The following is a 24780-nucleotide window of genomic DNA, read 5'->3' as shown; positions in this document are numbered from 1 at the left end:
ATTTTGATGAGATTTTAAAAATCAAATGTCAATTGCATTGTGTCAGTAACCTACACTTAAAAAGCAGCACTCAGCTCAACCCACACCTCTGCTGGGTTACTGTGTCTCTCTGACAGGCCATTCTCTTCATGAAACCAGCAGTGCAGTGAAGTGAGTCTAAGTTCTAACACATGCTCTTTCACCCACCACTGCCCTAAAAGATCTACCATAATTTACATAAATTACTTTGAGATTTGTTCAACTGTAATAAATTATAAAGGATGGCTTGAAATTCAACTCACTGAGCCCCTTATCAAGATCAGAGAAGTCTCAATAGTGAACTCAACATTAGGATAGAACAGGATAGGATAGAATAGGATAGGATAAAATAGGATAGGATAAAATAGGATAGGATAAAATAGGATAGGATAAAATAGGATAGGATAAAATAGGATAGGATAAAATAGGATAGGATAAAATAGGATAGGATAGGATAGGATAGGATAGGATAGGATAGGATAGGATAGGATAGGATAGGATAGGATAGGATAGGATAGGATAGGATAGGATAGGATAGGATAAACCAGGTTGGAAAAGACCTTTGAGATCATTGAGTCCAACTTATCACCCAACACCATCTAATCAAATAAACCATGGCACCAACCACCCCATCCAGTCTCTTTCTAAACACCTCCAGTGATGGTGACCCCACCACCTTCCTGGGCAGCACATTCCAATGGCCAATCACTCTTTCTATGAAGAGCTTCTTCCTAACATCCAGCCTAAACCTCCCCTGGTGCAGCTTGAGACTGTGTCCTCTTGTTCTTTTGCTGGCCAAAGAGTAATACTTAGGAGAAAACACTGGATACAAGAAATTATCTTTTTAAGTTTTAGTGGGGCAAAATCATAAGCAAAAGCCTCAGACAAATTCTGAGGGATCTCTAAATCACTTTTAAAGTTACAGTTGTGATTTAGCTAGTTTTGTGATAGATCTGGAGTCTTCCCTTCAGCACAGGCGCTGACTGATCTCTTGATTGCACCCAGACACAGAACTCTGTGAGAACTCACACTGCTGAGACCACCAATCACATCTGATTGAAACAGGTCAAATCATCAGAGTTAAAGGGATGGGGAAGAAGCAGACTACAGTCTAAATGTTCACATTAGACTAACTAAAGCAAAAGCCAACTTAAACTCTACACATTCAGAGACTAAGTATTATATCCTACCTACAACATTCTTCAAACCAACGAGCGATGTAGTCCCACATATAGTAAGGCTCAAAGGAATTAAAGAGAAGATTGGCAGTTTTAATCAGTTCTGCTGTTTTCTTGTTTTCTCTCAGTTTGCTGAAAGGAAATATAAAGAACATTTTGTATTTTCAGCCTTCATTTCTGAGTTATGTGACTACACATCACTGGAAGTGCACTCATTGCCAGTTAACGCTGACGGATTATCCCTCCCTCATCCCTACAAGTGGTTGTTGTTCTGTTGCTTGGTAATTTAGCAGGTTTCTCATATCAGTTAGTTTCCATAGTTTCTTCTCTATCCCTTCTTTAAGTATATGTTTTCTAAACATGCTTTTTACCCATCTGTTTTCCTGTGATCATTCCTACAAGTGTTTCCCCTCTTCAGCTTTCAATTCCCCCTCTTCTCTCAACTTTCTCAGATATTCAACTCAAATCTTGACTTTTTTTTTCCTTCCCACCTCTGGCTGTCTTGCAGCACTCTTCATTTCCACTCTGTGTACAATGAAGTTCATCAGTTGGTTTGGTTTCTTTTTAAGAATACAGACAAAACAAATTCCACAACTCATCTACACCACTGGCATTCCAGTTGGATGAAGCAAGCTTTTTTGTCATGGATACAGAATAAAATGTATATTAAATGCTGTTAAAAATAGTATTAAAACCTGCAGATCTTTGCACTGAACACAGAATTTGCAAGCAATGTCATAGATTCATAGAATGGTTCACAGATTCATAGAATGCTTTGGGTTGGAAAGGACCTTAAAGATCATCTAGTTCCAACCAATGGCAGGGACACCTTCCACTTGACCAGGCTGCTCAAGGCCTCACCCATCCTGGCCTTGAACACTTCCAGGGAGGGGGTATCCACAACCTCCCTGGGCAACCTGTCAATGGATGCTGTATCTTAACAAAAACAAACCAACAGGTTACAGTCCCACACATCCCACAGTCATGTCTGCAGCAACAGAAGAGATATATAGATATATATATATTTTTTTTTTATATATATATGTGTGTGTGTGTGTATATATATATATTATATATATGTATATATATCATAGTATCAGTCAGGGTTGGAAGGGACCACAGGGATCATCTAGTTCCAACCCTGCTGCCATGGGCAGGGACACCCCACACTAGATCAGGCTGGCCAGAGCCAGCTTCATTCCATTCCCCCTAGTCCTATCACTACCTGATATCCTGAGAAGTCCCTCCCCAGCCTTCTTGTAGACCCCCTTCAGATACTGGAAGGCCACAATTAGGTCACCTCTGAGCCTTCTCTTTTCCAGACTGAACACCCCCTATATATATATGATATATACTATAAAATACATTACCTGCTTAGCTGTGTGTGATCTTTGTTGAACGAAGGCTCTGCCTGAAGCTCCAGCTCCGCTTTGCACTGTGTATACAATGTCTGAAACACTTCAATCAACACATCCTCTAGAATGGCAGGGCCTAGGGAGAAATACAGCAACCACAGTCTTATGTATTCTATGTATTCACAGTCTTGTGTCTTAAGCACTGCTAACAGTCCACATCTGAAAACTCTCCAAAATAAACCCATAAAATCCCTCCTCCTTCATTTCATCAACTACCTCCCATTTCAGAGGGTTTATTTGCTTTCCAGAAATGCACAGGCAATTGGAATGCCTGGGAGTGTACAAAGCACAGAGTTCTTTTCCCAGACAATGTGTGTACACTGATGGCTGGATATAAACACACACAGTTCAAAAGCTATGCAGTCACATTAGCATAGCTCATGTTGAGGCCAACATATCCTCTTTGAGGTATTAGTAGCTCAGCTGAGTAACATGGTAATGTTACCCCATGGATTCCTGATCATATGTAACTGTCAAACAAAATCCAACCCTAAGGTAGATCATGCTGCTATCATATGGAAAATATTCTCAAATATTGTAATGCAAATGCAAAGTAAAATGTTTTGAGCATCTTGCATAATACAAGGGAGAAGTGTTTTGATCATCTTCCATCTCTTCAATTTCAGGCAGGTTTTCTTTAGTTTCAGATACAGTTTGCAGGATACTTTTTGAAACATCACCTCCTTTCGAGTTTGGAGCAAACCAGAACACCAACAAAACACTTCTTTTGAAAGGAATTGATAAAGTGACCCTGCTTGCAATATCTTCTGCTTTCTCATGCTTTCTCCTAGCCTCATTGAGCTACATTCTGTGACAGTGTGCTCACTGAGCTAAGCAGAAACCCTATTAGCTGCTTCCAGCTCAGTTTACTGAAAGGATCCTACCTCACAGCTCATTTTACTTCATGCAGTCTCAACATACACATTGCCTCTGAAAATTAAAACTGCAAAAATCACAAGTCAGCAGGAAGATGACAGATTCCTGTCAGATAGTTTGTTCTTTGTGGTGTCTCTTAACCACTTCGTTTCAAGTTGTATTCTGTAATTGCTGTATTTTAATGCTTTTATTACACTGCTCTTTAGCATAGAATAGAATAGACCAGACCAGATCAGACCAGGTTGGAAGAGACCTTCAGGATCATCATGTCCAACCTATCATCCAACACCACCTAATCAACTAAACCATGCAACCAAGCAGACTTCAGAAATTGGAATCTTAGAATCAGTAAGGCTGGAAAAGACCTCAAAGATCAAGTCCAACCTGTCACCACAGACCTCATGACTACTAAACCATGGCACCAAGTGCCATGTCCAATCATAAATTACTTTGAGATTTGTTCAACTGTAACTCACTGAGCCCCTTATCAAGATCAGAGAAGTCTCAATAGTGAACTCAACATTGGAATGGAATGGAATGGAATGGAATGGAATGGAATGGAATGGAATGGAATGGAATGGACCAGACCAGGTTGGAAAAGACCTTTGAGATCATCGAGTCCAACTTATCATCCAACACTATCTAATCAACTAAACCATGGCACCAAGCACTCCATCCAGTCTCTTCCTAAACACCACCAGTGATGGTGACTCCACCACCTCCCTGTGCAGCCCATTCCCATGGCTAACAACTTTCTCTGTGAAGAACTTCCTCCTCACCCTGAGCCTAAACTTCCCCTGGTGCAGCTTGAGACTGGGTCATTTCCAAAACTGCTATTCCACAGAAAAAAGGAAGTTATCCAACAATTAATTGTTGTAAAAAGAGCAGATTATTCCCACAAGCAACAGCTGAGATTGAAAGCAGTGCAAGTCACTATTTGATTAAGGAAATGGAAAAGATCCAGTCTGCCTTTCTTATAGCATGCAGTCACTCTGTCTATGACTTCAAGCTGCTATTTCCTGTGCAGAAAGTAGAAGAAATTGCATTTGGTGAAAGGCAAATCTAATGAATACATTCAATTATTAGCTTTGAAGATCCAAGAAATCCAGCCAGCCTGCCATGACTAAGAATACAGCCTTTTCCATTTGACCAATGAGAGAGATAAATTCTCCAAGTAAAACCTTGCAAAAGAAGTTAAAGACTAGAAGTAATATGAAAATTACCTAGTTCAGGCTTATCCAGCAGACTGATAAGAATTCGAAAAGGCTTTAAGTCTTGCATTAATGTACTTTCTTCTCCATGCCCATTGACTTGCAATATTCCAACCATTGCCTAAAAAAAGAGCAAAAGCACATCAGAAAAACAGAAGCAGAGAGCAGTTTTTGAAAGAGAAGATGCACTAGAATCTGCATGTAAAAGAAAAATTCTCAGTAGTGGAAACCACTGTTGCCTCTTACTGCAGCTCATTCTCTCCATGCTTAAGTATTCTCCCAGCTATGCCTACAGAAATATTTGTGTGGAACAGAACTTGGTTAATTTGTACACACTGAAAGTCAAACCAAAGTATTATAAACAGAATCCAACTCAGAATTTGAAGAGTAAGAGAAGACATGAAGAGTGATGAAGAAATTGTTTTACAAGGTACAGTGTGAAGGGCTTAATACATAAACATAGAATGGTCTGGGTTGGAAGGGACCTCCCAAAGGTCAGGTAGTAAAACCCCCTCTGCAGTAAGCAGATCAGGTTGCCCAGAGCCCTTTTGAGCCTCACCTTGAATATCTCCAGGGATGGGACCTCAACAACCTCCCTGGGCAACCTGTTCCAGTGCTCCACTGCCCTTATGGTAAAAAACTTGTTCCTAACATCCAGTCTAAATCTACTCTTCTCTAGTTTGAAGCCCTTGCCCCTTGGGCTAACACTACAGACCTAATAATAACCTGTCCATCTAGTATATACCTGTGTGATAGAAAACTTGCTTCACTAAGCAGACTTGATAGCAATAACAACTTAGAAACAAATGGGACAATTGGGTCTGTACTGTAGCAATTCAGGGAACAAGCTGCAGAATTCAAACAAACTAAAACCCCCAAACTGTCACTGTTTTTGCTTAACTTTGTCTCTGTGCTTGGCTTAAATGTCTGAATCAAAACTAGCTTGTTTCTTTTACAGCTTCTAAAAAGAAGAGAAAGAAGAGAGATAGGAAAGAGAGAGGCAGGAAAACAGGTTTGACTTTGCTGTCTGCTATAAACCAAGTATTATCAGCCACCAACCTGAAAGAAAAATCTTCTGTATTTGAATATGCCTTTAGAAAGCCAGAATTCTCAGTACATTGTGCCAATGAATAAGATGGGGGTGGACCGGATAAAAGAACACACAAAGAGACTGCTGGGAAGAAGGCAGAAAGGAGCATTGTCTTTGAAGCCTTTCAGAAGACAGCAAATGGGTTTAGAAGGTATATGCAATGTGTTATACAGAACAAGTCACTGACTTTAAATGCCCATAAAAAACACCCCTTTAAGCCAAAAACCCAGGTGATTATGCCTGCTACAAAAAATGGTCATTCTTCATTCTACTGTGCTCCTTCTTACTGAAAGTAAGTCAACTCCACAGTGTTGTTAGTATTGTCAGACAGAAAAGCTTTAATGATGCTGAGTAGGCTAGAGAAGTGGGCAGATTTAAAAGGAAGACCACAGGCTATCAGCAAATACCCCCATTTTGCTAAAAGCTGACCACATTTTGTATAGACATGCACAGGCAAAACTATCCCATTCAGGCCTCTCCCCTGCACTTTGTTAATCTCTGAATCATCTTCCATGCGAGGCAGAAAGGTGAGAGTGTGCCAGTGAGGTGCTGCACCGGAATTCTGGTGTCTCTTCCTCCTTAGAGGATCTCACTGCCTCCAGGTAAAAGTGCTAGCTCTGTGCTGGGTATCAGCTTTTAGTTGTGATAAGCTAAATATTCTTGCATCAGCTACTAACATTGGAATCCCTACTCTCACTCCCACACACAGCACTGCAATTCTGATTGAATAGAAGAAAAATCCTGACCTTATCTATTTGCCTTACTGATAAAATATCTGCCTGATTTCAAGCTCAGGCTCAAAGCATCTTGAAAGATGTTTGCATATTTTAATTACTGTGAGAGATTCACAGAATCACAGAATTTCAGGGGCTGGAAGGGACCTTGAAAGCTCATCCAGTCCAACCCCCCTGCCAGAGCAGGATCATCTACACCAGATTACACAGGAATGCATCCAGGCTGAGCACAGTTCTTCAGGCAAGGTGATCTCAGCTCACTTAGCATGGCTTTAAGGATCACTTCGCTCAACTATTCCTGTCTACCAAGGGACAGCAGAAAAGATGTATGGAGACAGACTGGGAGAATTGGGGCTGTTCAGTCCAGAGAGGAGAAGGCTTTGAGAAGACCTTATAGTGGCATTCCAGTATTGGAAGGGGGCCTACAAGAAAGCTACTGAGGGACTTTTTAGGATGTCAGGGAGGACTAGGGGAAATGGAGCAAAACTAGAAATGGGTAGATTCAGATTGGATGTTAGGAGGAAGTTCTTCCCCATGAGGGTGGTGAGACACTGGAACAGGCTGCCCAAGGAGGTGGTAGAAGCCTCATCCCTGGAGGTTTTGAAGGCCAGGCTGTATGTGGGTCTGGGCAACCTGATCTAGTGTAAGGTGTCCCTGCTCATGGCAGGGGGGTTGGAATTTGATGACCTTTGAGGTGCCTTCCAGCCCTGACAATTCTATGAGTCTATGTTCCCCTTTCCTAGAGGGAAGGAAGACCCTTCTCATTCAGACCTTCTGAGTACTATCCCATAAATTTTTCCAGTTTCCAAGACACAGAGGAGTTTCTACAGAAATAGAGAATTGCCCAATTCCATTTTCTGAAAAGAAAAAGGCTTCAGTGTGCTGGAGTCATAATCAAATATCTTCCATGTATCCTACATTCCCTGTGAAAGAGAGAGACCAGTCTAATATCTGTCCAGATCATACTGTTAGTCTAAATAAACACATTAGCCCATGTCTTCATTTTTCCACTGAGAAGGTTTTAGATGATGTCCTGGTTTGAGGCTGGACAGATCCTCTATTGCCCCTGAAAGGGGCAAAAGAATGCCACTCACACAAATGGATTGGAGAGTGATGGAAAGTTTAAATGGAAAAGCAATTGGTGTTTTACAGCAACTGCAAAGCATAGTGGCAAAGATATCCCAAAGTGTACAGGGTCCCTTACAGCACTCCCAAAGGCTCCCAACACTTCCCTTCTCCCCACCTGAAGGTACACCCAAAAAAACCCCAGGGCTCTTTCTTCCTCCTCTACTTCTAGGCTAGTCTCAGGCTGGCCAGGTCTGAGACTTCCCCCCCCACCCCCTGCCACTCCTTCTCCTCCTGGCATTAGGCCTAGCCAGGCCTAAGTGGCCTTGAGATACTCCCCCATGGTTAGCCAATAGGGAGCATCTCCCACAGGAGCAGAGGCAGGAAAGAGAAAGAGAATGACTTTGCAGGTGGATTTATAGGGTGCAGGATTTATGGATAGAAATACACTGTTTCCTGTGTCCACTTACTGGGTTGGACCCTTGAGACACCGGAGGTGTAACTCACGTGGCAGTGACAGGAGGCACCCAGCCTAAACTGCCACAGAAGAGAAAGACACAATACCACAAAAGGACAGAAATTGCATGGTCATGTTGAAATGACAAGTGAAAAACTAACAGATACAGCAGCTTTGATTAGAATCCACATATGGAGATCTATGCCACAAGAAAACACAATATATCTACCTGGACTAACATCTCCTTAGAGAAGGTGTTGAAATAGTAAGTAGCATGCTCCTCAGGATTACTGTGCCTTGTACTTCTGGGTCCTACAAGGGCACCATTGTTATCAAAACCTTTGAGCAAACAAAAGACAAGGCAAATAAGTATTTGTCCCTTCACAGAACATTTTGCCAATTTCTTTAAACTAGAAATCAACACACTAGTACTGATAACTTACCAAGATGAAGTCCAAATAATGTTGGCAAAAGAAAGATGATTTTATAGAGTTTAATACAGGAAACTAAGTGAGACTTCCAAGTAAGCAGTATCCACACAGATTACAAACTCAAGCTTTATGCAACATTACTCATCAAACTACTTCTTGTACAAAAGAAAAACACATTCAAGAACACTGGATGACCCCCACAGAATACATTCAAAAAACTCCCTTTCCCATAAAGATATTTCAGTACTATTATGAGAATACAAAATTCAGTACTTTAAACATAAAGAAATGATCATCAGAACACACTGGCATGACTAAGGCACTTAGGAGATCAATTCTATTGTTAAAAACGCCTGTAATTTGGAGTAAGAAAATTCAGACATGCTTTTATTTTGTAAGTTTATCTTTTCCTTTACCAAGTAAATGTTTTATTCTACATTAAACCCAACCAACCAGAGGGAAAAAACCAATAAAAACTATCAAATCAATTAGTCACAGTCAGGATATCACCCAGTTCCACACAAGTGTTTTCCCCAGTTTCTGTCCTGCTGTAACAAAAAAAGAGAAGGAAAGCCCAAGAAGATGCATGCCCTTGAGCAGCAACTTAAAACCACCACTGTTAACAATGGTCAAGCTAGCTTGAACTTCAAAAGATGTCACATGAATTTTTTTATGCTTGGAGAATGTTAATAGATCACTCCCAGCTATAAAGGAATAGGGAAGAATGGCTAACACTAGAATTAAGTCATGTCACACAGGACAGACTGTCAGACTTCAGAGAATCTCCCAACATAACTGACCCCCTGGCCATTAATTGAGTGACAGATGGGCTCTATTAATCCCTCCCTCTCCCTCATAAAGGGGAAGAGAAGGGGCATAATATTTTATAGTAGGAGTAGAATGTCATCATAATATGAAAGCAGTACAGTGTCCTAAGAAAAACAAGCAAAACAGCTCCTACATTGCCAAAAAGTCTGTCCTAATATAGAGCAAATGGAAGCAGCAGCTGTTCACTAAACAGGAGAGGAAGAGTCCCTGGAAAACTCTCTTCCAAAGCTGTATTATCTTTCAGTGAGGACCACGCTCATGATACAGCTGTAGAAGAATATTCTGCAACCAAATAATCACAGTGACATTTTTAACACATGAAATGTCTTGTTCAGTGGCAGCAAAAAGACATTACCTCATCCACTAAATTTAGAGCGCACTGCTTGATCTGGAAATTCTTTTCTTAAGCTGGAAAATGTAGGTATGGAGCATTCTGATGCATTGCACTCTCTTTCTTTAAAAGATGAGCAATTTGCAGTCAGTGTCCTGAGAAATGATCAGCTAAAGCAGCTGAGATTTTTTTCATATTAATCTTCTAAATCCCTGCATCTTTCCACAGCAACAAAATCAACCCCCTCATGCAAATGATGTTGCTGACTTCATCCTTCCCGTGTAACTTCATTTCTCTTGCATATCATAGAATAACAGAATCATTTAGGTTGGAAAAGACCTACAAGATCATCAAATCCAAGAGCTAACTCAGGACTGCCAAGCTCACAACTAAACCACGTTCCTCAGCAACACATCTATGCTGCTTTTAAATATCTCCAGGGATGGTGACTCCACTATTTCCCTGGGCAACCTTTACCAAGGCTCGACAACCCTTTCCATGAAGGAACTGTTTCATTACTTACTTGCTTCCTTACTCCACACTCACCCACAGGCTACCTGCCTCTGATGTCTTTACTATCAGCTGGGAAAGAAGCAAGAGCTGCTGGGAAGGGTTCTGAGGAGCCTGGAAGCATGTATGTGCTTGCTGATGAGATGAGAAGTCAAACAAAAAAAGGCAGTAGCAGACCATAAAACAGCCTTCCACTTGCAGAGAGAAATCACTTAGTCCCTCCACTCAGGCTCCAGTTTCTATGACATTCTTAGGAAGTCCCATGTCAGAGCTTCTGACTTTGCTGAAAATGGCTTTAAAGAGTAACAGGACACTTTCACCTAACCACAAGCTTCATTTCCTTAAAATACAAAGGCTGAGTAAGAGTGTTTTGCAAATTTTTTCTAGTTCCTAACTTTCCATATATTCCTTAAACAGTTAGTCTCCTAAATAGCAACTATTCTCTGCTATCCTCTTCTGATTACACACTGGCTTCACACAGAAGATTAAATATGTATTGCACTGATATTCTGCCACTTGGTAGAAGTCAAAGTGTGCATCCTGTCATTGATTTTTACCCAAGAAAGTCATTGAAATGATGTTCTAGGTGCATGGAGAACATAAGTGGTTAGTCATTTGTTAATTCAGCCATGCAAATGTCTAATGAAGGGTAAAGTGTGTACACTGATGGGGGCTTGAGTGTAATATCAACATTTTTCAGTGTTCTTTTACTGCTGTACCTTCTTTGCTGTAGTGTCTCAGCTGCCACTTACACTCCCTAACATCTGTTGGCTATTTTTCCCTTTTTAGGTTTTGAGGAATACAAAATTTGCCTTTCAGTGTCTAGTTACACAGGCCTAGTGCACAAGGCTCTGCCCCTGAACGTGCTCATAATTGCTGCTACAGGAAAATATAACAACCACTTATAAAAGAGGAAAGAGTTCCAGCACAATATTCTTCATCTTTTATGTCCCGAGAGAGAGAGAGAGAGACAGTGCCTTTCTTCTTTGTGATACAAAATCATTTTTCCAAGAATCTTTCTGCACAGCATAGCAAAATAGTGGTATGGAACATCAAATCCTTCCTCCACTTCCAGTGAACAATGGAATGAAATACAAACCCACCTAGAAGCCACGCATAAAGCCTTCGGTTCAGTGACATATCCCTGCGCAGGACTACATGAAGGGCTGCTGACAAAATTCTGATCATGTCTGGACGTGTTGCCTGAAGAGTTTAGAAACACCATTAAATTCAACTGGGAAAAGTTAGCACTTTTTCTATGCTAGCAGCTTAATGTGCACTAAAACATGGTTAATCTTGTGTTCTGATAGTCCCCATTTCAAAATGGTACAAGAAAACCTGATCTTGCTCTCAGGAAATCAAGGTATGATTATCATGTGGAACAGACACTGTGTAATAATGTGCCCCCTGTTAACAGCAAAAATAAACAACTTCATTTTGTCACATTCCAGTTTGTTTAGTGATCAAAAGCCTTGGAGGAAAACTGAACTAAAATCCAGAAGAAAAGAAAAATAAAAAGGGAAAAGAAAGGCAAAAAAAGAAAAAAATAAAAGAAAACTTAAAAAAAGGAAAAGAAAATAAATAAGGAAAAAATAAAGAAAATAGGAAAGAAGGGGGAAGGGAAGCGAAAGAAGGGGGAGGGGAAGCGAAAGAAGGGGGAAGGGGAAGCGAAAGAAGGGGGAAGGGAAGCGAAAGAAGGGGGAAGGGAAGCGAAAGAAGGGGGAAGGGAAGCGAAAGAAGGGGGAAGGGAAGCGAAAGAAGGGGGAAGGGAAGCGAAAGAAGGGGGAAGGGAAGCGAAAGAAGGGGGAAGGGAAGCGAAAGAAGGGGGAAGGGAAGCGAAAGAAGGGGGAAGGGAAGCGAAAGAAGGGGGAAGGGAAGCGAAAGAAGGGGGAAGGGAAGCGAAAGAAGGGGGAAGGGAAGCGAAAGAAGGGGAAGGGGAAGCGAAAGAAGGGGAAGGGGAAGCGAAAGAAGGGGAAGGGGAAGCGAAAGAAGGGGAAGGGGAAGCGAAAGAAGGGGAAGGGGAAGCGAAAGAAGGGGAAAGGGAAGCGAAAGAAGGGGAAAGGGAAGCGAAAGAAGGGGAAAGGGAAGCGAAAGAAGGGGAAAGGGAAGCGAAAGAAGGGGGAAGGGAAGCGAAAGAAGGGGGAAGGGAAGCGAAAGAAGGGGATAGAAAAAAATGCAACAGGAAAAAGAAATTAAGAAAAAAGGAAAAGAAAATATAAAAGGAAAACATTAGTGTCTTAATGTTAACTTGATATACTTTAACTTTAAATGTTAGTATCTTAATATTTTAAAAAACAAGGCTACATTGCAAATTTTATCATTCCAGCACTTTAACCAGAGATACTCTAAATATTACTACAGAACAGAATAGACCAGGTTGGAAAAGACCTTTGAGATTTAGTAGCTGCTACATGTGAACAAACCACTTCTGCAAGCAACAACTCAGTTCTTTTTCAGGGAAGTGCAGGTTTTCCATAATTTATAACAAGGTGAGAATCAACCTTCCTCCGGAAGCAAAATAAATCAAGGATCATTTAAAATCAGAAAGTGACTAACAACAATTGCAGTCTGAAAACAATTACCTAGAAGTTGTAAGGTCTGTTCCCCACTACTGCCAGGGCTAACTGCTCATCCAAAGCCAACAAACATTTCCAGTTTCCTAACAGACTAAGTCAGTGATGAGGAGGATTAACTTCTGCTGCTTTGGAATGCTGAGAGTTGGAAACTTGCACATGAACAGATAATTTGCTTTCTCGTCATATTCAAAGAAATTAAAAGCCTCTGCACGGACTAAACATCATAATTTACTTAATCACAGAATGGTCTGGGTTGGAAGGGATCTCTAAAGGTCATCCAGTGCAACTCCCTCTGTAGTCATCAGGGGCATCCTCAACAAGATCAGGCCGCTCAGAGCCCTGTCATGCCTCACTTTGAGCATCTCGAGGGATGGAGCCCCAACCACCTCCCTGGGTAACTTGTTCCAGTGTTCCACTACCCTCATGGTAAAGATCTTGCTCCTATCATCCAATCTAAATCTGCTCTTCTCTAGTTTGAAGCCATTGCCCCTTGTCCTGTCACTTCAGGCCTTTGTAAACAGTCTCTCTCCATCCTTCCTGTAGGCACCCTTCAGGTACTGGAAGGCTGCTATTAGGTCTCTCCAGAGCCTTCTCTTCTCCAGGCTGAACAATCTCAGCTCCTTCAGCCTGTCCTCATAGCAGAGGTGCTGCAACCCCCTGATCATTTTCATGGCTCTCCTTTGGACCTTCTCCATCAGCTCCATGTCCTTCCTATACTGAGGGCTCCAGACCTGGACACAGTACTGCAGGTCTGTGTATGCAAACCCGTACAAAAGCTAACTTCAAAGTTAAGATACCAAGTTAAAAGGCAGAAGGCAGAGATCACAACACAAGTGTAGCCAAACCTATCAGAGAAACTCTTACATATGAGTCCTGTTCAAGCTTGGAGAAAAATTATTAAATTATTAACCAAGACCAGCTAAACACTGCCACTGACTTAAGTGGAGTGTATTGAGGATTTGCTAGTTCACCTCTCATGTCAATAACCTACCTGGCTCATGTGGAAAGGAAAACAAAAAAGAATAAGGTCCAACGTGCTCCTCTGTACTAAAACACTGGTATCTTGCACTGATGTGCTTACTGCTTCCACCTGAAGTAATGGCAGACCCCCCCCCCAAATAAAAAAGAGTTAATTACTGTAATATTTTAAGAAGGCAGATATAAGACAACAGACACAAAACAAGAACAGTTGTTTATAAACAGTGATATGTACAGAATTAAAGTGATTTAAAAATGTTTAATAATAAAACAAAACAGGGAGAAGGTTTATCAATGACAAAACAGAATCAACATCAATTCCCTCAACTCTACAGACTTAAAGCTCTTGGGTTTTGACATTATGAACAAATTATCTTAAGTTTAAAAGACAAAATAAAACCCTATATAATGTTTTAACTGAAGTGTGCCATGAATGGAAAGTTTTATACAAAACCTAGAGTTGTTCTGAAACGTTAAGTCAGCTTTGCAATGTAAAAATAACCTTTATCATGCATAAAAACATCACCTTAACTGGGGCTAGAATAGATGAATGTGCATCTTTATCTCTTCAAAGGCTATGTTCAAAGACAGAGAAGACATCTAAATCTCCCAGAAGTATATTATTATAGAAAGCAACATCCATGTCTGCATTGTTCCCTCAAACCATTACCATTAATTCAATGTCACTGCCAATTATGTAGAGTTGATCCTCCATGGAAAGCTTCCTGTTTAAGTGGGAGAGGACATAGGTGATCCCAGGCAAGCGAACTGCAGGGCTGGTGAGGAGGCTACCCCAGAGCGCACTGTAGAATGCTGACTGATCCACGGCCGAGGCGACCTTCTCCAGCAGTGTGTTTGTTCTGCAGTAAAATCAAGTCAGCTACGTTAGGGCTTCTATCACAGCCTTCACTCAGCCCCCAGTTTTACTAAGTACAAGACTGAATTATTATGGAAAGGTCAAAACTTTTTTGGAGAGACCAAGCGAAGCCCCAGTTACACTTCGAACCTTATAATGCAGCCTGAACGCAGCAATCCAACTCGGAAGCTTGTGGGCCACCCTGCCTTGCAAAATGCTTCTCCTTATGCACTCCTTATATTCAAACAGCCAAGTAACTTCCATATTTGCTACTTAAAGCCAAGTGCTGCTACAGACAGAAGTTTCAGAGACAGCAGGAAACCACAGCTACTAAAGAAAAGAATCAAGCAAATGGCTTCTGCCCTCTCATTCCTTGCACTGAGCAACTCTGACAACAACAGAGCATAAATATATGACAAATCTTTGAGCACAAGCAACCCCTTCCCCTGTCCTCATTCCCCTCTGCTCATGTGGGAGCACCTCTACACCCTATAGCAAGCTGTGTTCCCTGTTGTAGTGATGTCAGCTACACTGTGTGTATCCACCTATGCAGCAGAAGACAAACTGCTCTTCACATACAAGTCATGAAAATTCCAGCTTCTGAAGTTAGAAATACCAAGAATATGCAAGCAAGAGAACAATTCCAAGAACTCAAAGCCTCAGAGTATAAGGTCATTCTTTAAATATGTTAAGATTCTAGCCCAGCATCCCCAACTCTGCAGTCAAGATAACACAACTGGGGCTTAGGCTTGCTGATGAGAAGAGCTTGTAAGTCCCAGGCCAGAAATAAGGTAATAACCCATCAAGACAGCTGGATTATTGTTGTTTCTTACATAGATGACTTACAGACAAATTAGGCATTGTAATGAGTAAATCTTAATGATGGAAGATTTGTTTCTTATCTTAAATACAGTTATGTCTTTTAGACCATGAATAGTAAGACAGTAGTAATTAGAGGAAACTCATGGAAAAGAAACAAGCAGTATGTTCCTAATCCCTATCTCAATATGAAACAAGAATCATAGAGTCATTAAAGGTTAGGAGAGAGCCTTTAAGATCATCAAGTCCAGGTCTTTCAAATACCTCCAGGAATGGCAGCTCCACCACTTCTCTAGGCAGCCTGTACCAATGTTTGATAACCCTTTTGGTGAAGAGACTTTTAATGTCCAATCTAAACCTTCCCTGGTGCAACTTAAATCCATTTGCTTTTGTCCTATGACTTGATACTTTGCAGAAGACATGTAACACTAGGTGTACTTACTGTCAATCCCTTTTAAATAACAGGAACAACAGGTTATTTATCATAATTCATGTTAAGAATCTTTTTACTGTACTACCCAATGGCTGGATGAAACTAAATTCCACTTATCTTAGGGAAAAATAAATAAATCAAAAATCCACATACAAGTATTTAAAGTTGCAGGGAAAAAAACCAACCCCAAACCTCAATCAAGCATCACTTTATAAACAAATCTATCCTTACCTCTCATAATACTCTGAGCCCTCCTCTAGCCCAGGCAGAATCCCAGTGAGCAGTCCTTGCAGCCCTGGCTTCAGTGTTTTCCCCAATGGGAGGTAATAAATTTCATACAGACTCAGTAACGTTGGCTTGACAGACATCGCTGCGTTGGCCAGGAGTGGGAACAGGCCAGAACTGTGAAAAATAAAATGTATCTTTCTTTAGGAAGCTTCTTATGATACAACTTCATTTATATCTTAAGACTGTTCCAGGAGTGTCTGGTGTAGTTACAAGTAGCAGGTTTTTATCTTGTGATTTTTGCACAGGCACAGACCCCCACACAATCCGGCAGCCTTCCAGACTGACAGACTGGTATGGCAGATTAAAACTATGAGTATTATGATAGCAAGTGCTGAAGGCCCAGAGATGAGTGTCTTCCACTGTCTTAGTTTAGTTCAGAGTGGACAGAAAATATATTTTACCCCTCCCAAGAGGAGTAAAATAAAAATGCTCCCCACAGAATTGGAAATGTAAATGGAAACACCACGTACAAATATTTACACTATTTACATGAATGTGAAATGCTCAAACTCACATTCCAGCTTAAAACCAGTTCATTGAGCCAAAAGCCTTCCAACAATCCAGGCTTCAATGCCCTCCCAGGCCACCCACCCTTCCCCCCTCTCCCCCCACCTAGGCCAAATGGCTCTGCTACAAAACTATCTCTGCCGAAACTGCACCAGGCAGCAAACCTCCTCCACACTGCAAGAGATAAAGGATCAGTGCTCAGAAGGGAGAGAGAGGCAGAAAGGAGGCCAGAAAAATGGCAAGTCTGTACTCAGTTTATATAGCAGATACAGGGCTTATGGGATAAAATAACATAGATTATAATTTCCTGTGTCTATCTGGTGCTTTGGAGGACTGTCAGCTCTCTGGCTCTTAAAGGTGTCTAACCTTAACCCACAACACCCACCAAGGAAATAAATGTAATAAAGCTGCAAGACAATCTCTACAAGACCAAAAAAGTTCATTTTGCCCATGCTGAACTACATCTCAATGGAAAACGTATTTACAAACACACTGTCTTTGCCCTTGCTTAAAACAAAGGATAAGAACACGTGAGGAAAGTTGTAGAAATACCTTTCTGTAAGAAAACAAGAATAGTACAGAACACAGGATTAAGTAGGTTGGAAAAGACCCTTGAGATCATCAAGACCAACCTATCACCCAACACCACCTAATCAAATAGGCACTAAGTGCCTCATCCAGTCTCTTTTTAAACACTTCCAGTGATGGTGACTCCACCACCTCCCTGGGCAGCACATTCCAATGGCCAATCTCTCTTTCTGGGAAGAATTTCTTCCTCACATCCAGCCTAAACATCCCCTGGCACAGCCTGAGACTGTGTCCTCTTGTTCTGTCACAGGTTGCCTGGGAGAAGAGACCAACCCCCACCTGGCTACAACCACCCTTCAGGTAGTTGTAGAGAGCAGCAAGGTCTCCCCTGAGCCTCCTCTTCCCCAGGCTAAACAACCCCATGATGGTTTACTTCACCAAGTAACCCAGAGCCAAATTCAGAGACACTTAGACTGTTAAGCAAAAACACAGTAGAGATTAATTTCAGAATTTTTAGTCTGAAAACAGATTCTCTAACAATAAACCCACTGTTCATGAAGGATTAAAAACACTGGAAGCATGTTTTGAGTTTCCTGTCAGTCTTAAGTGTAAGCTCATGGAAGTTACAGACGTGGTAACACAGAGAAGTTACCTACACACTGAAATAATTGTTGCTTCTGCTAGTAAACATCACAAATCATTATGAACAGTACCAATAATCAAAAGCATTTTCAATTTTCAAAAGCACTGAGGACTCAGGGCAGAAGACCCCTGACACATAAGGCTGTTAACAGTAAAGAAAAGGCAGATTTGAGAAAGGAGTCTTAAAACACACAGCTACAAATCTACCATTCAATTAAAATAAATAAATAACCTTTGTGGGAACAACATTATTCCTGTTACAGGGGAGGGAAAACCTCTTTCCAAAGTACAAAAACATTAGAAAAAAATTCTTTTGGCCTTTATCTAGAAGAACTACAGTTTTGGCATTGTCAATGGTTTTTTCTTTCCTGCAGAAAATGTGTTTTTGTTCAGTGAGCAGCATGCTGCCACACAGCCTTTCTTTGTAAGGCTGCTGCCCATCCTTCAAGATTCCACGCTCAGACACTGTCATTCTGCTTTCATGGAAGATACTGGAATCTTTGATAATGCCTTAATGTGAATGCCACTCTTCTCCCAAGCACAAGGAACAATGGCTTTCAGTCACATTACCCAAGGTGGCATTTTCCACTACCCTAGAAGTTATTGTGAACAAGCTATTGCAGCGACTGAACCACTGCACAAGCACTGTGAGTTCACAGAATCTTGTGGAGACACAGAACTGAGCTGCTCCCCTCCCCCACTAACTACAAACATCTTGAAAATGCAAGACAGAGCAGCTGATGTGAAGACAAACTATTTCCATGCATTAATACAGAACTTTGCTACCTGAACAGAATTATTATATTATGTACCACTATTTTAGACACAGATGAAATTTTAACCTCCAGGGCCAGCTGAAGATTAAGGCCTGTGTGTGGGACTGTGTGTATAAACACAGACACATCCCTCCATGCATTATGGAACAAACAGATCCATGTCTTCCTCACCTCACCCAACCAAAAAACCTACTGCAGGCTTAGGAATCTATATATTTTTACTGCACATTCTGTTCAAGGTTATACTTTCTTTTGATGCAGACAGACTGAGGTTATCCTTTCTATGAGGACAGACTGAGGGAGTTGGGGCTATTCAGTCTGGAGAAGAGAAGGCACTGAGGAGACCTTATTGTGGCTTTCCAGTATCTGAAGAGGGTCTACAGGAAAACTGGGGAGGGACTTTTTAGGGTGTCAGAGAGTGATAGGACTGGGGGGAATGGAACAAAACAAAAATGGGCAGATTCAGATTGGATGTTAGGAAGAAGTTCTTCAACATAAGAGTGAGACTGAAACAGTTTGCCCAGGGAGGTGGTGGAAGCCTCATCCCTGGAGGCTTTTAAGACCAGGCTGGATATGGCTGTGAGCAACCTGATGCAGTGTGAGGTGTCCCTGCCCAGGGCAGGGAACCCTAACAGCTCCATGATTTTATGATTCATTATCAGCAGTTCTACAGACTGAAAATTTAAAAACAAATAATAAAATTGGACTTGCTCTCCCACTCTAGCAAAACAGACATGTCCTCCTGCTCTGTAGATTTGACTGCTGGGAAAAGAAACCTTCTTGTAATGAACTATACTCAAATTCTTTCCCAGCATTACTTAAATTACAATAGAAAAAGTTAATGTGGATAGATTGAAAAAAGTGTTAACACTTCAATTACTGTATATACTGTGCATGTATGCACAGCAATTTATTTCAGTTAAGAAATAGTAAGTTCCAGGTTTTCTAGCATCAAAGTTGGTTCCTAAAAAAAGGTTTGGTGATCTGTTTATATTCAGATTCAGGAGAAGAGCACAACTATACTAGCACCACAGGTCAAAGGTCATCTTATCCAACCCCCCCTGCAGTAAGCAAGGATGCCTCCCACTAGATCTGGTTGCCCCAGGCCACATTCAGTCTGAGCTTGAATGTCTCTAGGGATAGGGCCTCAACACATCCCTGGACAACCTGACCCAGCATTTTACCACTCTCAAATTCTTCCTTATGTCCAACCTAAATCGTTCCTGCTCTGATTTAAAACCATTGCCCCTTGTCCTATTGCTACAAGCCCTTCTGAAGAGTCCTTCCCCAGCCTTCCTGCAGGGCCCCTTCATATATAGAAATGTAGTTATTAGATCTCCCTGCAGTCTTTTCCTCTCCATGCTGAACAGCCCCAATTCTTTAAGCCTGTCTTCATAGGACAGATGCTCCAACCTGGTCTATTCTATTCTATTCCATTCCATTCCATGAGCCTGCAGTGTGCCCAGGCAGCCTAGAGGGCCAATGGCATCCTGGCCTGCATCAAGAACAGTGTGGCCAGCAAGAGCAGGGAGGTCATTCTGCCCCTGTACACTGCACTGGTTAGGCCGCACCTCAAGTACTGTGTCCAGTTCTGGGCCCCTCAATTTAGGAAGGAGGTTGACTTGCTGGAACGTGTCCAGAGAAGGGCAACAAAGTTGGTGAGGGGTTTGGAACACAAGCCCTATGAGGAGAGGCTGAGGGAGCTGGCGTTGCTTAGCCTGGAGAGAAGGAGGCTCCAGGGTGACCTTATCACTCTCTACAACTACCTGAAGGGAGGTTGTAGACAGGCGGACGTTGGTCTCTTCTCCCAGGCAGCCAGTACCAGAACAAGAGGACACAGTCTCAGGCTGCACCAGGGGAAGTTTAGGTTGGATGTGAGGAAGAAGTTCTATACAGAGAGAGTGATTGCCCATTGGGGAGGTGGTGGAGTCGCCGTCATTGGTGGTTTTCAGGAGGAGACTTGATGGGGTGCTTGGTGCCATGGGTTAGTTGTTTAGGTGGGTTGGATTGGTTGATGGGTTGGACACCATGATCTTGAAGGTCTCTTCCAACCCGGTCCATTCCATTCCATTCCATTCCATTCCATTCCATTCCATTCCATTCCATTCCATTCCATTCCATCTTTGTGGCCCTCCTCTGGATGTGCTCCATTAGGTCCATGTCTCCTGGGGGCCCCAGAGTACTCCAGGTGAGGTTTTACCAGAGCAGAGGACTAGTAACTGCAGGAAGAGGAACTGACTGATCCTTGCTATGCAACGAAGCAACAGCTTTAATACAAATTGGAGAAAACCAAAAAACCATCTCAACTGTGCTTGATTTACTATGTTATTGTTTGAACTACCATACCTGTAGAGGAAAAGATCTTTGGCCAAACGTTTGGGTCCAATGATTTTGAAGATGATCTCATAGGTCTCAAGTGCCTTCCGATGAACCCCTCCCGGCAGAGCTGGATGAAGACATTGTGCCAAGCGCTTGCCTATAGTCAGCTTCTTCGGCACCACCTGGTACTTCGCGTTGTTCTGCAGCACCTGGCGGAGCAGCACGGGCAGGAAAATAGCACAAGGCAAGTTAAACATCACAGCCACATTGAGTAAAGGAGTTTCCTGAATACGGTCAGTAGGTCACAACACATGCCCTGGTTACAGCACCACAGCAAAACAGCACCTCTGAGATGTCTTGTGGAGCTGCTTCTTTGTAAAGCCTTTCGCTTGCACACTTGCTACAGAGGGAATTACCAAGGCATTTACAACTTGTGGCCCTTTAGGCTGGGTGCCTCCACAAAAGAAGCCAAAGAGTTGATACCTCCAGTGTCTAGAGCATCCAGCCCAGTGGGTGGACACAGGGCAGAAATTTCTGCCCAGAAATCCTGCACCTTTACCAATCTGGCTGCAAAGTTATTGTCTGTCTCTTGCTTCCTTCTCTGCTCCTGTGGGAGAGAGACACTCTCTTATCTGGTAACAATGGGGGAGTATCCCAGGCCACTTTGGCCTGAGTAACTCTTTCTTTTTTGACCCCTGTGCAATCTTGGCCTGTTCAGGCCTAATGCCAGGATAAAAAGGAGGAGCCAGTTCAGGCCTGGCCAACCTGAAACCAGCCTAGCAATGGTGGGGAAGAAAGAGTCCTGGGGTTTTGGGTGAACCCCAGGTGGGAAGAAGGGGAGTGCTGGGGTTTTGATCTGGTGTAAAGGAACTTGAGTGCTAAGTTGTTAAGTTTAGACTAGGGATTTCTTTGAACTTTATATACTTCACTGTGCTTACCACCATAGTAGTTTTTAGTAGTTTTTGTGGGTTTTGTAGTTTTTGTGGACTATGAATTGCTTTTCCATTTCATGATTATCCAATCCATTTGTGTGAGCCCCTTTTGCCCCTTTCAGAGCAATAAAGCAATCTGTCCCGCTATAAACTAGGACACAACTTCACTTCCATACTTGCAGCTTGTCCATATCATTGTACACCCTTTTGAGGGCAAAAATTGCTCTCTCTGTTTGCTTCAATTGATTGCCAGTAGCACAAAAAGGATTATCAAACTGTGGGTGGTTGGATAACTCTATGGAGCTGTTATAGAAAGAGACAACATACACTGCCTGAAACTACATAATTGCTTCAGGACTGGAACACAGCGCTGCATTTACAGTTTTAGATAGCCTTTACTCTGTATACCATGTGCAGCAAGGACTGTTACAATCAAATAAATGAAAGAAAAGGGAGTTTATACAAAGAAATGATGCCATTGGCACCCCCACTGTTACTGTCAATCCTGATTTTCCACAAAGTTTAAAGGGTAGAATGTGAACACTTCAGGTCTGTAATTTTCTATGCTAAATTCTGCAAAGCTTCTCATTGACAAAATGTGTGAATGTGAAAGGAATCCTATGACCCTGAGTGGAGATCCCCAGAAACATACAGGATTAATCAGAACAAGATTTTTATGGGTATCAAGGTCTCTATTCACTTGTAAACTGCCATTAAAGATCACAATGATATATCACACATTCAGTTTCTCAACTGTTAAATCAGAATGATAACATTCTTCATTTGATGAATGATTCATGAAAAATATTGCTGACATTTACACTGGCTACTATTTTCCACACTGTTTCCATAGCATTGAATGACATTAGAAGTAAAAGTTAGTAATAAAAAATGTTGCATTTATTTCCACTAGAAATGTAAATAACTTCTCCCTTTACTTATGATTAAAGGGCTCAGCTGTAAGGCTTAGGCATCTGACCTGTTTGCTCCTTGCACACACCCAGCACTTGGCTCAGACTGTTAAAATATTTGCAAGAATATTACACTGCTAGAACCTTGCAGTTCTGCATTATCACACCACTACCCTTTGTCAGTTCCTGAACCTTTTCCAAGAGCACCTGCCAGGCATACCTTGTTTAATTTTCCCAGTGCTGATATCAAATCTGCCCATTCACTGGAATATTCAAAGTTCTTCAGTGCTTTGTCAACAGCTGCTACATAGTTTCTGTACTTGGAATCAGTCAGTAACTCCAGCTCCTCCGTGTTCATCCTCCCACGGTGTCCCCACTAGAGACCAGCTTGCAATTCATGTACAGACATTACCTGTCCAAAATAAAGCCCAAAACTTCCTGAAACCATTGTTTCCAGAGACACATTATTAAAACCATTTTGTATACAGAGCACTACATGTTCCTCAAATGCATTGCAAAATGTCAATCTGAAATCAGCTTACAGCAAATCTGAAGCAAAAGCTAACACATTGCACACATTTAACATGCCCAAAAGAGTAATTTGCAATTGAGTCCTGTTAAAAAAAACAGCAACAAAACCAGATACAAAAAAACCCTACAAACAAAAAATTCCCATAAAAAACCAAACCTAGAGAAATAATGTGTTGCCCTTCCCCAAAAGCACTGTTTATTCTAATAAACAATGCAACAAAGGGATTTTTGGTTTGCCTTTCCCCGCCCCCCCTCTTCTGGGTCCACCATGAGAAAAACTCACCTTTCTGCAAAGGTGAATTCTGAAGGCGTTCCAAAAATCACCCCACAAAGGTGTTCTGAAAAGAGAAGACACCAACCTTTCTGAATCACTTCCAGGCAGAAGACAGACAAGACTCACACACCACTCAAGAGCAGCTTCATGCATCAACACTTCCTCTTACAAGACCTCACATTCTAATTCAGCCACACAGCTCCACTTTGTTTTTATATTCCTGTTACCCACACACAACAGAAGTATGTTTGCCAGTGGTCTGTAATCAGAGGCTTACACAATTTGCTCTATATATTTGCTCTATATATTTGCTCATCACATGGTAGTCTACACCAAGTAATTAAGATATTCCAGTTCCAGACACACCACTTCATACTTTTATAGGCCACACCACTACTTAGTTTGTTACATTGAATCACTATTAGAAAGAAATATGTTTTCAAAGGTACATTAATCCAAAGCAGTTGCAACTCTGTGGAAAAAAAGCAGCTTTTGTTCCCTTTTGAATTGGAGTGTTTCAAGAGTTCTCCCTGGTACTCAGCTTCAGAAGAGATTTCACACTCAGCAGATGTTGCTCTCTTCAGTCTTGATTAAAAGAAAATGAGAAATTGTGTTCAGAAGCACAAGCTGAAGCGTGGTAGACAAAACCAAACCACCAAAATGCAACAACAACAAAAACCCTTCAGCCCCAAAACCCAACCAACCAAAGAAAACAAAGAAAACCAAAACAACAAAACCCAATCAACCAAAAAAACCCCAAACCCAACCCACAACAACAACCAAAACCAACCACAAAAGCAAATCATGGAACATGCATAAAGAAGCTATATTCATCACACTGTCTACCAAGTAGTCATGCTGAAAGCTGATGACTGAAGAATATGCTTTGCTGGCCACTACCTCCCTGCAATATAACAAAACAGCTGAAATGAAAAATGCCTAAGGAATTAACAGAATAGAAGAACCTGCAGAAATAAAAAGTGGCATTTCCAATTTCTGCTGGCTCTGCAGTTGGAGATAATAAAAACATCCATATCTGAATTCTGCTAAGGAACAAGTTTGGGTTCTCAGACCAATCAGAAAAGACTAACAATTCAACATGTACTAATTCAGGTAACAAACACACTGCAACTGTGCAAGTTACATCAAAAATATGAACAGGGTTTTATTTCCTTTTATAATACAAGATCAATTTTGAATGTTTTATGCAGACACATTACAATCTTTATTTGATTTGTACTACATCCATCCCTCCCTTCAAATACT

The 24780-nt window shown here is 41.6% G+C and overlaps 1 protein-coding gene across 1 annotated transcript in view; it reads right to left on the bottom strand.

Annotated features, from left to right (window-relative positions):
* DOP1A (DOP1 leucine zipper like protein A) overlaps positions 1 to 24780 on the bottom strand; it is a 93311-nt gene that overhangs the window by 53988 nt on the left and 14543 nt on the right. Inside the window, exons 2-12 of the mRNA XM_054162555.1 lie at positions 23524 to 23578; positions 22930 to 23121; positions 20894 to 21075; positions 16038 to 16208; positions 14369 to 14558; positions 13712 to 13810; positions 11248 to 11347; positions 8274 to 8383; positions 4711 to 4819; positions 2567 to 2687; positions 1209 to 1328 (exon numbers count right to left, since the gene is read on the bottom strand). Coding sequence (XP_054018530.1) covers positions 1209 to 1328; positions 2567 to 2687; positions 4711 to 4819; positions 8274 to 8383; positions 11248 to 11347; positions 13712 to 13810; positions 14369 to 14558; positions 16038 to 16208; positions 20894 to 21075; positions 22930 to 23067 — 1340 coding nt within the window. The 5' untranslated portion in view covers positions 23068 to 23121; positions 23524 to 23578. The remainder of the gene's footprint in view (positions 1 to 1208; positions 1329 to 2566; positions 2688 to 4710; positions 4820 to 8273; positions 8384 to 11247; positions 11348 to 13711; positions 13811 to 14368; positions 14559 to 16037; positions 16209 to 20893; positions 21076 to 22929; positions 23122 to 23523; positions 23579 to 24780) is intronic.

Source organism: Dryobates pubescens, chromosome 6, assembly GCF_014839835.1.
Source record: "Dryobates pubescens isolate bDryPub1 chromosome 6, bDryPub1.pri, whole genome shotgun sequence".
Taxonomy (NCBI): domain Eukaryota; kingdom Metazoa; phylum Chordata; class Aves; order Piciformes; family Picidae; genus Dryobates; species Dryobates pubescens.
This window is presented reverse-complemented; position numbering and strand designations above follow the sequence as displayed.